This window comes from Xiphophorus maculatus, chromosome 16 (assembly GCF_002775205.1).
Source record: "Xiphophorus maculatus strain JP 163 A chromosome 16, X_maculatus-5.0-male, whole genome shotgun sequence".
NCBI lineage: Eukaryota > Metazoa > Chordata > Actinopteri > Cyprinodontiformes > Poeciliidae > Xiphophorus > Xiphophorus maculatus.
Window position 1 is genome coordinate 21,690,072 of NC_036458.1, and position 16,511 is coordinate 21,706,582.

The window sequence follows — 16,511 nt, forward strand, 5'->3', positions numbered from 1 at the left end:
CACATTAGGACGGACGGGTTTGTTTCCCGTCTCCTGTCACAGAGGGAGAGCCACCGAGCCGGTGTCGGTGCTGTCGGACAGGCTGGGACAGCTCTCAAAAACACGCAGGCACCAACCGCAGGCGAACGCCAAGAGAACCGGGCCGACCCTTTAAAATACCCAGCAGCTAAAATGTAGCAAAAACCTCTTCAACATTTCAAGGCGAGCGCGTGAAGGTAGCTCGCGGCCGGACCAACGTTTTTGGTTTTAAATTTGTTGGATAAAAGGCAGACTTTTATTTTATTTTATTTTTTCATTTTTTTCTTTGCTTCGCTAGTTGGAAGTTAACTTTACCTGAAGTTGCTGTCGAGATGAAGAGCCGCACTTCGTAAGCCGAGCGGACAAGATGGGCAAGTGGGAGCTGACCATGGTGAGTTTGGCTGGAAGCGTCACATATCAGGTGTCACGGCAAGTTGCCTGCTGTTTTCGGGGAGTCTACATTTTTTAGTTAGGGGGAGGAAAGTTGTTCTTTTAATGGTAATAATGTTATTTTCTCGCCATTCAAACGGGCTCTGTGTAGAATTTGATTTAGAGGACCACATTTAGTTAAGTTCGTAACCTAGCAACCGGTTGCTAGGTTCATAGCAACCGCCCAAATGACCATTAATGTGCTTTTCTTAATATTGTTCATGCTTTTTTTTTTCACATTTTATTGATTTCTAGCAGATATTATTTTGTTGTTAACTCCAATCAATGCTATGTGAGATACACTATTTTATTAGTAAATTATAAATGATAAAATAACTGCACATATAGTAGGACTAGGGAGAAGAGGTTGTGTTTTCAATCAATAATGCCGGTTTTAACATGAACATTGTGGCTCACCGCTCCGGGTGAAATGTGGTCAGGGGCGGCACAAGCGCTGAAAGTTTGTTGAAACCTTAATTCTAATTGCAGACACAATAAGAGAATTTCTCTTTTGTGTTCACTTTTGGCATTTCAGATTGAGACAAGTCTGAAAAGTGAACGGTATAAAGAGGTGATTGTTTTTGTCTCAAATCTTTTTGTGAGCTCAGCATTTCAAATGAAATGTGATCCTAGCAAAGACGTGAGCAGCAGACAGGATCTGTCCTACTCAGTTACTATGGAAATTCAACTATTAATATTCCTATGACGCTTACGTTTATTTGTCTGCAAACCACCAATTCGCTGTTTGGTATTTGCAGATTCAATTATTCTGAATTTTTTTGATTTATTTAACTGTACTTTGAATTATTTGCGAAAGGTTTGCCTATTCAGAGATTTTTGTTTTACAGTTCAGCTAAAAAAAAAATCAGATTTTAAAAAATTGAACGAAGATATTCAAAGAACAAACAAACAGCGTAGTAAGCTGGACTACTTAGCTGCATTGTTACCACTCTACTGGTTGGTATTTGCAATGCGGCCAATTCACGAGGACTGTTCATTTTGCTTGCTGCTGACTGGCTGTATCCATACTAGTAGAAATAAGGACCACTGTAGATATTAGCTTCTGCGGTTGTGCTAAGATGGTTTCCACAGTGCATTTTAAAGCGTGTGGTGATGTTTTTGGTGTTTTGAAGTTTTAAAATAAGCAGTTCTAATCGATTTTAGAAGGAGTCTCAAGTATTGGCAGATTTCAGCTGTTTGTGGGCAGCTACTTTTAAATTAGCAAATTAGCTCCAATCTTTGGGTATTTTGGGAGAAAAAGGTACAACCTAGTACTGGCCTGTAAAACTTATTGAGTTAAATGTAACGTCAACATATAAATGACACCAACTCATGTAGACCAAGTCATTCCTTCTGATTTCTGTAGCAATACGCAGTGTCTAATAATAGGTTCTTTGAATATTGTTTTTGCGAAACTGGATTTCAGATGCTGCAGCTTGACTTGTCTGTTTATGTTTTAGCTACTTAGTGCTATTGCTAAACTAGCTAAAACTGTTTAGCGATGAACAACTTTAGCTGTTTATTGGTAAAACGATAGACAGCTGAAACTAGTTTAGTTAGGTAGCCAGACTAATTTAGCTATCTAGATAAATTAGTTTATCAGCTCAAGTTACCTAGATAAACTAGCTCGCTAAGCTAAGTCAGTGCTACTTGGGATAAAGTTTTTTTTTTAAATACTTTAAATTTATTAGCTAGGTAATAATAACTGGTTAACACTTATTAGCTGTAGTTAAACTAGGTAGCTAGGCAAATTTTGTTAATTATAATTTTTTTTTTAATATATATATATTTTTATTATAGGTAGTATTTGTTACCTAAATAAAGTATCTAATGTTGACATTTTTAACTGAACTTTAAAAATTGAAAATTAGTTCCTACAGTTTATGGAAAAGTAGCTTATTTGATGGTTTTCATGTTAAAGTGTGATAAGCTGGTGGCCTGACTCAGGGGCAGATATCTGATAAAACCGGTTCTCCAGTGTCATTCCAGGCACGCTTTTAAAAACTCTGCTTTGGCTTTGGCCCTAAAGCCAAACTGAAAGCTCTAACAGAACGCAAAGTCTAACCTCTTGTTTTGATTTTATGAAAAGAGGATTTAAATCTAAGAGCCATGACTCCTGCTGTTGTCAACACCTGCAGAGCTATAGTGTGCTTTTTTTTTTTAAATAATAGGACTGAATAGACTGGAAAAAATTTGTTCTCCCCCATAGGGTTGCTGTGCCAACCTCTTGATTTTCCTTTATTTGTCCATAAACACTGATGTTTAGCTATAAGATTCTTGGAAAGATCCGAGTTGCAAGGAAGTTGTTTAAAAAAGAAAAAAAAACAGACACACCATTATGTTATTATTCTACATCTGTTCCATCTATCTGAATCAGCTAGATCTGAAATAATTGTTGTCATTATCACACGCCAACCTGTTTGTGCCGCCGCTGGAGATGATGACTATTAGCGGACGTAAATATTACCTAGTTGCTGCGGCTTTACGAGGGATCAGTGTTAAGTCTCAGTGGGCTGCTGTGTCACCTGTTTGTGTGGCCAGGATTGCTTGTGACTATTTCTGTTTGCTGAGCTCTCCCTCTGACCCTTCTGTTGTAACTGCAAACATAACTCGATCCATATTTGAACATGTGACTCTGTATCTTTTAGTTTTTGGATTCTTGACAGTCATTCCCCACCCGATACTTGATTGTGTTTTTTGTTTTTCTCCAGAATCCAGTGCAGGAGTGGGGTGAGGAGAAGGAGGACGGCGTCGTGTATGGGGTGACGCTGCGCCGGGAGCCGGACCTGTCCTCGCCCGGCCCCAGCGAGACGAGCTCCTGCTGCGGTTTTGTCCAGTACAGGACCTGTAAGGTGCGGCGTCTCAAGGCCGCCACACTGGACTTGCTCATAAATCACCTCCTGGACAGCAGCAGCAGCCAGGACCTGGACTACAGCCGGATCTTCCTGTCCACCTACCGGACCTACATCAGCACCACGGCGCTCATAGAGCTGCTCTTCCAGAGGTACAGCTGCCTCCTTTGACCCACTCCAAGCTGGCCACTGTCTGTTTTCATCTGGTCTTTTAGATTCTGTACCATCTACAGTGTAAAAAGTACGGCCCATTCAGAGCAATTTGTGCGGACGACGATAGAAAGACGGCAAAAACTTGGTTTTCCATCTCAAGTTTGGAGATTGATATGGTTAAATAGAAAACTTTCCCAGTGATATTTTTTTCCTGCCTTAAATTTAACAAAATGAGCAAAACAAACTTAAAGTTCTGCAAACACACACATACACTGGAAAAACTAAGTCTTACCAAGTATTTTTCCACCAGTGCAACAACACCAATACAGTGGGGAAATAAAGAATGGAATTATCTAGATTGATGGTTTTGTGTCAAAATGGCCTAGTCAAAGTTTTAATCCATTACAGATTCTGTGACAGGACTTGTAAAATAATGTTCACAGACGTTCTGACTGAGTTTGAACTAATCTTCTCCAAAAAATGGGCGAAACCTTCTGGTTGGGGGCGCACCGATTCTATATTCCGGCTGATCACAGATAGTTTTTTTTTTTAAGAAAAAAAAAAAAGTATTATTATTTATTGTTTTTACTTTTTATTAATTTATTTTTGCTAAACGTAGTGAAAGAGTCACGAAGTTGGCAAGTATCCAAATACTAGTATCCGCCCATCATCCAAAATAAAGTGAGTCTGTACCAATCGATCGGCTGGCTAAACAAAATCACTGCATCTCCAAACTCTAATTGTACAAAATCTAATAGAGACAAAACCCCAAAAGGAAACCTTTCAAAGGGTCTGAATGCCCCTAAGAACCAATATTTCAGTTTATTTTCCAGGACAAAAGAAAGCATAAATCAGTCTTGGAAAAACAAAGCCTCTGGGTTTATTCATGCTCGGTCCCCATGTTTTGAATTGAGCCTTGTGTTTGATGCTCCCGCCCATAAAGCGAGCCTCTCGTCCCGGCTTTGATGTGATCGGTGCTGAGCAGGTGCTCATTAGCTGGAAGCTCCCAACAACAGCCATTATGCGTCGTTTGGGTTTAACGTTAGGGAGTAGGCGGGTGCAAATAATAATCAACAGATTTTAGAAGACAGAAAGAAAAAGGCTGACTTTTGATTTTTTTTTTTTTTATTTGCTTACAGAGACAGCACTTCTTCAGATGTGGACAACGTGGGTTACTGCAGGAGGTGGGTGAAAAATGTCCCAGCTTGAGGTTTGTTGTGGTTTTTCATGGTTGGTAAAGTTTTCCTCCATGTGCTCTGCTCTCTCTTTCTCTCTCTCTCTCTCCAGCCTTCTGTTGACGTTCATCCAGACGTGGTTGGATGAGTACAGCGAGGACTTCAGGGACCCTCCGCTGCACCCGGCTCTCTGCCTGCTGCTGGATCACCTGAGGATCAGCTCCGCCGTGCACGGCGGCATGCGCAGCCAGCCGAACTTCTGCTCACTGGCCGGACAAGCCGAGGAGCTGCTCAGAAAGTTCCAGAAAGACGAAGGTGACCCTCTATTCTACAACTTTTCCTTTGGCCACGATGACACAGTTGGTCTTCTTGACAGTAATTGTGGTAGGAAACACGTTAAATTTCCACTACTAACAGTGATTTTTTTCACCTTTTTTTAAATTTCAGGAGCATTGTCGAATGTTGCTGCTGGTCTTGATCAAGGGGAGGAAGAGTCTGCCAGTGAGGATTCAGGATGTGAAACCTCTCTGGATCAGAGCAGCATCATGGATTTCTCCGCCTCATCCATTGCTGAGCAGCTCACTCAAATGGACTCTGTGCGTCATTGGATATGTTTCATGTCTCTTTATTAAATGTTGCTTATATCTGGCTATATAAAGGCTGATGGTGGGCTTCTTTGACCTTTCCAGGCCCTGTTTGTCAAAGTGGTGCCCTACCAGTGTCTGGGCTGCGTGTGGTCCCAGAGAGACAAGAAGGAAAACATGTCTCCCACGATCCGAGCCACCATCACGCAGTTCAACGCGTTGACCAACAGGGTTATCGTGTCACTGCTCTCCCAGTCTGCAGAACCAGCTAACGGCTCCTCTGGGTCGCCTCCTACAACTCCAGCCCAGAGGGCTCGCATCATTGAGAAGTGGATCAAAGTGGCACAGGTGTGTTATAGTAACCAGGTGACTCAGGAGCTTTATTTAGTCATTATGTATAGGTGGTAAGCTTGGTTTATGCTTGACACATGAAAATGGACGCCCGGAATCAGGCCAACACTAATTTATACTGCGTGTGTCCTCACTGTAACCCACATTACCCTAGACTCTAGGGGGCAGTGTAGGGCGCCTACACTAAGTGTACAACACTACAAATAATGCTAAGAAGTAGAAATACACAGTTATCAAAATCAGTATGCAAACACCTGTGAGTGCAGTGGTGGTTTGTTCTGTTGTCCAGAGACACCATGTGTGTTTTATTAGTGTAACTTTTTGGAGCAATATCTGCTGTTGGACTACAATGAGTGGCTTATCTGTTCAGCAGCAGACTGCAGGTTGGCTACTGGCTTCAACTTCCTGATTAATCGGCTACACTTCTTAGTCTAGAACGACTAAGAATAACAATAGGGTATAACACCATGGAACCTTTGCATGTTTTCCCAAAAGTGTATCACACACAATCTCATACCAACCCATGCCTGGTTAGCATAGAGTTGGAGAAACATTGAAGTGACGGGGGTCGGTTTTGTTTGGCAGGAATGTCGTCGCTTGAAGAACTTCTCCTCCCTCAAGGCCATCCTTTCTGCCCTGCACTCGAATGCTGTTTACAGGCTGAGGAAGACCTGGGCAGCTGTCAGCAGGTGGGGTTCGGATCATCTTTCTATTTTATTTCATCTCAAAGGCCTCTTTGGCATGTCTCCAAGGTCTTATGTAGGTTTTCTCTACATAAGAGCTGCTTAACAAGAACATCAACCTGCCAATGGGTGCAATTCTGTGAAACTCGATTGGCCGAATCGGCAAACGTCTCCTTTGGTTGATGACCCATATTTTAGCTCGGGTCGTGAACTGAGTTAAAAGTTCACTAGTTTGGTGCTAAGCTTCACCTAAGCTGCTTACCGTGCAAATAAGTTAAACTTTGGACAGCTTTAAAAATGCTTACTGTGGATAATGTTAGAACAACCTGCAGCTGTTGTCTTCATGTTGTCTCGGTCCCTGTTTGCAGAGACAGCATGGCCACGTTCGATAACCTCTGGGAGACGTTCCCGGACGAGAACTGTGTTCTGACCAACAGAGAGCTCCTGGTGGAGGTGAGAAAAACACATCACGTTTGCGGAGTTAGCCCTCACATACACAACTCATGAAGATCAGCACTGCTGGTGTACCAATAAATCGCCCCAGAGTTCCTTAATCTTGGTAGATCGGTTATTGGCCATGAGCCATAGCTGATCTTATCAACATCCACAAAGGACTGAAAATTAGCTATTGTCCCTTTAAATGTAGGCATGTGGGTAGTTAACAATAATTAGCCCCCTATTGCCAAGCTAGCAACTTTGACTTTTCAAACCAAAGAAAAATTGGTATCCGCCAAAAACGGACCCCAATCTAAACCTTCCCTTAAGTGGACAGACCCTGTTTAATAGTGAATTGGTATGAGATAATCAATCGTGTTAACCATGATTGAAAAAAATATGACATTTTATCATTTTTACTCAAACACTTTAATCAAAAAATGCTAAATATGATCTAAAACAGTGGAAGACTGTTTAATAATAACAGAAGAGTCACAATTATTCCTTCTTAATGCTGGTGCTATCTTGGTTCCCCCATCATGATTCTACATGTATTTTTGCAAACAGAACTATTTCCAATTTCCTGTTAGACTGTAATAAACTGCAGTGACCTTCTTTCAGCCATCTGATCAGCAGTGTTGTAACACCTTCTGGCTATTACAGTATTCAAAATTCAAGGTCCAGACGTTAAACTGTTCAATTTATAACAGTATCAATTTTAAAATATGAACGTTTTAAAACATTAGCATGCCTTAATACCAGTAACCAGTACATGGTGAATGTTAAGGTAAAAATCTTTAATATTTGGGGTGCAGCAATTGTGGTTTTCTGGTCGCTCTTTAAAAATCATGACCTGCCGATTACAATTTGCCCCATACAGAATTTTGATAAAATATTAATTGGTTTCGTATAAAATAAAAGAACCTAGAATTACAGACTTGGATCTTGAACAGGCAAAATGATAATAAAAAACTGTTGCAAAGAAACCAGAACTTTAACTCATGAACGAGTGCAAAGATTGTCTCCTTGAACACGAATGCCACTCTTTTAATCTTTGAAAAGATTCCCTTTTGAGTTAATGTTTGCAGAAATGGTTATGAATAGCAAACAAGGGGCTTTGAGCACATCATGCTCCCGTCTCACTCTTCTCTCCGTGACTTTCTTTAGGGAACTGCGTCACAGACGTCTTTTGTCCAGCTCCAATAAAGAACCCTAAAGTCACCAGATCCCTTGCTCTTTCTGTACCCAGCAGCTAAACAGCCAGCGTTTGTTGCCCCACAATACCTTCTCTTGATTGCCTTACATTTTTCAGGCAGTCCTCTTATCTATGTAAACACTGGTATTCATATGTATTCCAAACCTAAGCCTATTTGCTTATGGATAAAAGCGCTCAGGTACATTGGAAATGGACCTAAATCCTTTTGGGGGAAAAAGGAAAACAACCTAACGATTAAAGGTTAAACAGGATGTTCAGGCTAATGTGTGATAAAAGCTCTTCCTTTTGCCAGTGGAACTGTCTCCAACCTTAAACTGAGCACAGCTTTGATTGTCATCAACAGGACGGAAGCCAAGCCAATGTGGATAATGTTTCTCCAAAGTTAAGCAAGAAGTGTCAACTCCGGCAGATGGTAAGCTATATCTAAATACGAATAAAGAAGAAAAAAAAAAGAGAGCTTGATTAAGCCGGGGCTTGGCTTAGCACTCTCATCTTTGAGTCATTTTCATATGAGGCAGAAGATTCATGCAAATCTCCCTCATACTCCACGCCTCTGAAAGAGCTCCGCGAGGGTTGATTTCCCTCCCTGGAACGCGGCTGGAACCCGAAACTATTTTTAGCGCCGCTCGGCGCTGAGCGGGTTTCAAATGGCGTCAGGTCAATAGGATTATAGGTCAGTAATAATAGACCAGACGGGGGGTTTTCATGGGGTCCTGTCCACATTCTTCTGGGTGGTAATATGAGCGGTTCTGCTGACTGCCTTCAGTCCTGGTGTGAACATTGTCCTGTTTAGATCTGTCAATGTAAAACAAGCCAATGGAAAAAAAAAAAAAAAAGAACAAAACGGATTTTAGAGTAAAAGTAAAGGGGGAATAAACCTGCTGCTGTGATTTTAATGGTTTTCTACACATACAGAGTACCTCAAGTGCAGTGGTTCCTTACCTGGGCACCTTTCTGACCGTCCTCACCATGTTGGACACGGCTCTACCCGACACCACAGAGGTAAACGATGCTACGTTTATGCTGGAATACTTGAACATTTTATTGGCAGTTCTAGATCAAATTTACCAGGAAGGTCAGTGAATTTCAGTACAGAACAGAACAAAATAATGAAACGATGTTTCATCATTTACTAATTATTTAATTAAGTGAGCCAAAGTGCCACTTGTGGCTCTAGAACTGGACTAATGAAAACTGTGACCTTGTGTCGACATGGGATGAAGCTAAAAGTGCAATATCTTCATTTTTATTTAATTTTTAAAGTAAACCGGTGTAGATGAAAAGCAGACCAGTTAGTTGCACTTTTTCTGCCAGCTTGTCAATTTCTTTTTTTGCTAGGCAACATATGTATACCAAACGTCAGCCTATTAGTTTATCAATAAAAAAAAAAGAATAAACTCCTGAGCAGCATATTCACTAAAAGTATGTATTAAAAAAATGGGTTTTACTTTAGTTATTTAAAAGCAAAAGTTATAAAAAATCTACATTTTAGGCTGGCTTTAGCATCTTTTAGTTACTGTTAGCATGGTTAGCATTAGTAGCTGTAAGAATTGGCGCTCTTAACTTTCTTTAGGACTCCTTTTTCAAGCAGTACGCTCAATAACAGAGAGAATGAACCTGAAAGCAAATGAAACTGACATATTTACTGTAATATATTTCTTCTTGTTGTCTACTGAAGTCTTGCTCTTTGCTACATCAGCTGAGGGTTATGCTAGCATTAGCATGAGCTGCTAGCGGTTAAAAATGTCGCTTTTACCCATCTGGAAGAAGACTTTTGAGTTTCTTGTAACCGTCAGTTTTTTTTGCGTGTAGATCATTAACAACTAATATTCTTAGAGAAGCAATAATGGGGTTTTTTAATACTAATAAAAGCTCAGTTTGATTGTTAAAGAAATTGCTGCCCTTTTAGAATGAAATAAAACAATGTCGCTAATTAGATATTTAAAATTATGCCTTTATACACTATTGAAGTTTTGTGCTTGTAAAATCAGCTGTATATCAGTTACAGTAATTCACATAGAATAAAAAAGACCTCAAAGACGTGTGAAAAAATTGCAGAGTTGTTCAAGAAAGCTATTTGTTGTACTTTTACCACCATGGTTAATATTTAGAAAAAAACAACTTAGGCTGTACCAAATTAATCATTGATTTATGTAATAAATGAAAGTACTAATAATCCACTCTCCTAACAGGATGGACTTATAAACTTTGAGAAGAGGAGGAGGGTAAGTAGTTCCTGTCATTTACTGGATTCTTCGTCTTTATGTAACATTTTTCTACATGCTGGATGAGTGTATATTAGATAGTAGAGTAGTACATATGCTGTCAGCGTTAACAGAAAGTTAAACATAAACCTGAATTCATATTCGAAGCTGGAGTTCTCATGTGACTTTCTTGAGTGCAACTGCAACCTTGTTGCTCCGGGTCAGATTATGCAACCTGACGTCCTGACATCCAGCGGCGCGTTTCGCCCTGCTTTCACCGTCTCACCGTCAGCGTTTCTCGTTTCCCACGCAGGAGTTTGACGTCCTGTCACAGATCCGCGTGCTGCAGGCGTCCTGTTCCCAGTACAACCTCCCCAAACATCCCAAAATCTCCGCTTGGCTGCACGGACACAGACTGCTCACAGATCAGGAGAGGTGAGCCGAAAATATTTATCTATTTCCCCCTTCGTCATGTGACAAAATCACACGCAACCCTGCTTGAGTGTAGTAAAGATTTGGTTGCTGTGGACTACAGAAGTTGCTTTTCAAAACCTTCTTTCTGCATAAAAGAATAAAAGAAATACAAGATGTTTGATTTGGAGATTCAAATTCGGGGGAAAAAAGCAGTTTGCGTGAAAATTCTATACTTTCTCGTGTTTTCTAATGTTATTTTTTTCCTATTACAGCTATGAAATGTCAAAGCAGCTGGAGCCTCCGGTGGACGCTTGTTCACCGAATTCCTGGAGCAACCGCTCTATCACAAAGAAACTCTCCTTGTGAGTGTCGCACTGCATACAACGTCTCGAAAAGTAGTCACACTCTTTGACCTTTTTAAACTTGGTCACAATGCAACCACACCCTGCAACAAATTTTAATTATATTTTATGCAATAGAGCAATAAAAAGGAGTAGAGGACTAAGAAGCGATTGAGCTAGTTTGTTACTACTACCTTCCCACACGAAGGGTAAAATTTCTTCCCCTCCTTGCTAGTAACCTAGCTCAAGCTCGTTTGGATTGTAGCGCTGGCTGTCTGTTCAGACTTGTCCTGCTGCGACCTGTTGAGCATTGAGATGCTATTTTAGGCTTGAATAGCTTCGCCGCTAGGCTAACTCCTTTTAACACACCTTGAACGTAACAGAAGTGTTTTTCAGCGTCCCATCAGATCGGTTTTAGATGCAGAAAGTAACCCCCACCTGGCCAAGGAAGTCAGCTTCTGCGTCAGATTTACAGCCGTACCAGAAACGTGAATACAAAGGTTCCAGCTCAGGATGTCTGTAGATTTAAAAAAATAAAATAAAAATGCCTTAAAATGTTTAAAATCTATGTAATTATTTGAAATTAGCGCTCTAATTACATTCCTTCCATTTCACAATTATGTTCCACGTTGTCTTGATCTGACGTCCTAATAAAATACTTTGGAGTTTGTGGTGGTTACATAATCAAATGTGGAGCTGTTGAAGGGGTGTGAATACTTTTCCTCAGTGCTTTAGCTTATGTTTGCGTATTCAAACCAGAAGTCGATGCTCATAATTTACAGCGCTCATCAGATTTATTTACATTTAGATGATAAAAATCAAATGTTGATTAACAGCTTGTGTAATATTGTTATTATTCTGCTTCAGTTGGTTTGCTGCAGCATTCTTAATGAGATTTTCCCCCTCAGCTTCAGGTCGGTGAGTGAGACCGCTAAGAAACTCCCAGCTGACCAGATCAGCGTTTCATCCTCTGGATCCAGTGGATCTGAGATGGAAGATCTTTCTTCCCCAAACGCAACACGTTCTATTAAACTACAGGTAACCATCTCTCTCTCTCTGTGTGTGTGAGAGAGAGTGTGTCTTTGTTCTCAGATGAAAGCCCATTGTCTCTGTCTTGTATCTATTGTTTCTAGTGTTAACAGCGATGGTCTTTGTTGAAAGCTAAGTCATTCTGTGACTCCAACAAAATGCGCTCTGTTTCTCAAACAGTCGTTCCCTTGAAGCAAACGCAACATTTATGCATTTCTAATTAGTAGAGCAAAGGGGTGTTTAATACTTAAACACCATTCAAGAAAGTTTATTTTATTTTATCTCTGCTTTTCCTCTCTAGTCCTTCCACAGCTCCTACAACAACGTTTCCGAGGTCTTCTCTTCCTCCTCCTCTTCCTTATCCACCCCTTTCCCCTCGGCGGCTTCCTCTCTAGAGTCTCCGTCTGGTTCCCCGTCGGACTGCGGCTCCGACCTCTGCAGTACAGACCCGGCCACCGCTGCCGCCCGACCCAGTGCTCACCCGTCCCCCCACCACAAGCGCTCCATTTCCATGACGTCCCTGCCCATGTACAACCGGCAGGTCTGCGACTCCTGCATCATCCGCGTCAGCGTGGACCTGGGACTCGACAACGGCAACATGTACAAAAGCATCTTGGTGAGCTTGGTTCAGTTTGGAGTACGGCTTCGAGATGCGGCTTTAAAAAAAAATTAAGTCTTTGTTCATGCCATCAGACTATCTCACTTTATTTTCTAAAAATAGAAATTCCAAATGACTGAAAATATTTTCAAAAGGTGGTTTGTATCATCTTGTCTGTGACTTGTATGACAGAGTATTAGGAGCAGGCTAAAATAATAATAAAGTTTAACAGTGATAATATTAGCAGAATAGAGATGCAACTTCACCAGAAGAACGTTTTAAAATTACAAGAGAAATGTTGCTTTAATTAGAAAGATCTGTATGGTACTTTCTTGATCATAATTCTGCATCAGAAGAAGCCATCTGTGGTAAACACGGATGTAAACCATGGTTGAAAATTATATTTATGAACTTTTGGAAGAAGTCTTGTCAGTCACAATCCCACCACTCTTAGTTGTGACTACACATCCAAACAAACTTCTCCACAAAAGCTGCAGTCAGTGCTCCACAAAAGGCCGCTGCTTGTATCCATAGATGACGGTATTTCTCATGTCTTCCATAAACAGTGTGCTGCTGTGTTACCTCTACGTTCTTCTAAAGTCTAACTTCTTTCGCATCACTATAGTATGAACAACAACGCAAAAAAAAAGAATCAGATTTTAGCACAAAATTCGAATTGAACATTAAGGCGTGCTGTCTGAACATAGCCTCGGAGTCTTCACTCAAAAACCGCATCCGCTTTGTGCAGTATAGTCAGCACAACCCGCTAGTGTGAAGAAGATCAGTTTGAGTTTCTAACCAACCGGTCAAAGTTTAGAGCCGATCAAGCTGAAAATTCTGGTGGATTTCTTGGTGCTTTCTTGTCTAAAAGTATGAGCATGTTTAGACTTCCTTAAAACAAGCTGAGCCCTAACCCTAACCCCAAGCATTTTGTATTGCCTTGTTGCTGAAAACGTGCTATATAAATAAAATTGCCTTACCGTACCCTGTTAGGGTTCATTGAAGAACATGAAGACTCTGTAGAGTCTATTTGACCTTTCTGGGACCACATTAACATAGATAATACTGCATTCCTGATGTTCCTGCATGCTAATCAAGTTAGATTTTTCCTCTTTTGATTTTTAAAAATATGTACATCCTGTCCTTCTTGCTCTTTATTTTACTTTGGGGCCACATCTTTGCTTAAATTCTTGAGTATGTAGGCTTTGGTTTGGTTTTGCATTGTTCAGTCAGGTGTTTTCATTGATAAATATCTGTCTGGTGTGGTTCCTTATCTCAACACCAGAACAGGAATCACTTAGGAAGCCTTACCTACAAACCAAAATGGAAAACCCAATCAAAACAGAAGCAGTTCTTCAAAATATCAAGAGAAAATGCTGAACGGGCCGTCACCAGCGCATGCCAAAACACGTCACAAACACAACACCGTGACTAAACGGAATGTTGCCACTCACTGAGGTGTGTGTGTGTTTTGTTTGCGTCTCTTTGTGTCTTTGCAGCTGACCAGTCAGGATAAAACGGCCCAGGTGATCCAGAGGGCTTTGGAGAAGCATCACCTGGAGCACATGAACCCGCAGGACTTCACCCTGTCGCAGATCATGTCGCAGCAGAAAGGTCCGACTGCACCGAGCCGGTCTGCGTAAACGCCACGGTCAGGAGAGTAACACGACGATAACCAGCGTATGTTTCTCTGTCCTCAGAGTTGCTTGTGCCGGACAAAGCCAACGTCTTCTACGCCATGTCCACGACCGCTAACTTTGACTTCGTCCTGCGCTTGTACCACAAAAGCCAGAAGCAGCCGCTGAGAAAAACCGCCAGTCTCAGCCGTTTCGCCAGGTGAGGCCCTCAAGCCGAGCCGATTGGATAGATCGGTTCCTGGGAAAACGGGCTTCGACTCATAAAAGCTTCCCAAACTCTACGGTTCGTTGCTTTGCACCAAAAGGGATGAAAACAGAATGCGTTTAAGGAAGCTTACCAGATTCTGACAAGAAAAAAAAAGCACTTTAGTGACGGAATCTAAAACTCCTTCATCAGATTACTTCCTGGTTGGAAGACTGCTGGGTGTGAAGTGGCTTTTCCCACAGAGATTTCATGTGAGCGCTGATTCAATTTGACTTGCTATTCATCATAATGACGTGTGGGAACACACCCTTGTACGGGAAGCACGTGCCAACGTATTTACACAGGAAAAGGAAAAAGAAATAACAGTGACAATTGCACGTTTCCCGACTAAGTTGGAGTCATTAAAAGGGATTAAGACTTAACCCAATACAGGGTTAGAACATCTGCCTTTGTCCGACGTCGCTGAGTTGGATGGCCTCAGAAATGCATGTGGAGGATGAGCTCTCCGGTTCATGGTGTACCTGTGATGGTTGCCACGAGCGACTGGCAGCTCTGACTGGAAGGAGGGCATTCCTGTGGCAGGGATCATGACGGCAGCGGTGAAACGTTGACGTTCTAGATCTGTACTCCCAATATACAAAATGAAAGGAAGCCTTAAACTAGTGGTTTTCTATTTTTTGTGTTAGTTTGTCTTTTAGACTTTTCAAAGTTCAAAATTTTATAACGTTTTGTATTTATTTTGCCTCCACTGTGATTGATTCACCTTAACTGCACCTTTGTTCGATGAGCACATCTCGATGACTCATCACTTAGCAAGCTTATCTCTTAAATGGCAAAAACATTGCTTGTTTAAAAAAAAAAAATCCGACACAGAGTTTAAAATGCTCCCGTTAATGCCTTTGTGATTATTCTTTTTTTGTTGTTGTTTTTTTTTTGAATGTTTGAATATCTAACATTATAAGGAGTCTGTATTTAGTTAAGCTGTAACTAAACAAACTCACCCAGGATTGAAGTTGTGCTAAAACCAGCTAACCGTTTGATTGTGTTGACGGAATTTTCCAGAAAGTCACGTCGGTCGAGGTGACGTCAAGATCTTCGGTTTTGCAAAAGGGCAGCAAAGACGAACCGGATACCGTAAACACACATGTATTAAATCACGAGTTTCTTTCCTTTGAAAGCCTGCAAGTTGAGAGGTTTTCAGCCCTGAGGGGAGAAACGGCTGCTGTGGGAAGATAATGAACAGGCTTTTCCCTGACTTCCACTTCCCACAGAAGCTGTTTCTGGAAAACACACCTCAGTGTAACGTGTTCCTGCACATGACACCTGAAGCCACAAAGTTTTTTTTTTTCCCTGTAAAACTTATCATATAATTGTTTTAAATTACCAAAGATGTTCCAAACAACACCGAAATAATTTACTGTTTTTAATTCAGAATTTGATATGCATTACCAGGATGTATTAAAAGCCATTAAATAAAAATAAAAAGTTTCCAACCTGCCCTGGTGAAAAATTAATATACTAAGTACGCTGAAGTTGCAAGTAACCAAGTCAAAACGTGAGGTTCCAGTGGTATTGGGTATTTCTTATTACCCGTCATCGGAGAATCTTCGAAGTGTCTGGTTAAATGTTATTTTTGTCAGAAAAGTACACACATTAGTGAAGATCGAAAAGTAGGCCTACTTGAGTGCCTACTTTTAATATCGAGTGATTTTCCGAAAGACCTCCTCTGATTGAGACGTCGGTTCCTTCCCTCTGTTGAAACAGCAAATCGGTAAGTAAGCTCCAAACCACATTAAAATGACAACAAAGCTTATTTTAGACCGATTTTTTTTTTTTTTTGTGATAATGACGTTTTTGGTCATTGGTTTGATAGCAGCATTTTTACTTCCTCTTCTGTTAGCGCTGTGTGCTAGCTTTCAGCAGCCTCCTTAACATTATTATTTGACTTTATTTTTAACGTTTTTGCTTAGGAGAAACCCATCGCCATGCCTTCAAAGAAGTTCTCTCCCATTAACTACTTCCTTCAGTCATATTGTGATAGCATTAATATTTTAATAGGTATCTGACATGTATGAAGACTATGGTTAAGCTGCCCTATAATTAATTATAGTTAATTATAGCTAATTGTAGTTTGAGAAGATGGAGAGGATGTAAACACAGAAATAACACAATTGCTATCCATTAAAA

General features: G+C 40.8%; 1 protein-coding gene across 1 annotated transcript; it reads left to right on the top strand.

Moving 5' to 3' along the window:
* LOC102229644 (ral guanine nucleotide dissociation stimulator-like 1) lies at positions 1 to 15,822 on the top strand. The gene is made up of 18 exons (XM_014474866.2): positions 1 to 215; positions 317 to 409; positions 3,159 to 3,451; positions 4,592 to 4,636; positions 4,740 to 4,942; positions 5,075 to 5,223; positions 5,317 to 5,559; positions 6,148 to 6,251; positions 6,614 to 6,698; positions 8,240 to 8,308; positions 8,812 to 8,898; positions 10,089 to 10,121; positions 10,414 to 10,535; positions 10,787 to 10,876; positions 11,764 to 11,893; positions 12,186 to 12,500; positions 13,982 to 14,096; positions 14,183 to 15,822. The coding sequence occupies exons 2-18, from the start codon at positions 386 to 388 to the stop codon at positions 14,320 to 14,322; spliced, it is 2,247 nt and encodes a 748-aa protein (XP_014330352.1). The 5' UTR covers positions 1 to 215; positions 317 to 385; the 3' UTR covers positions 14,323 to 15,822.
* Positions 15,823 to 16,511: the final 689 nt, after the last annotated feature.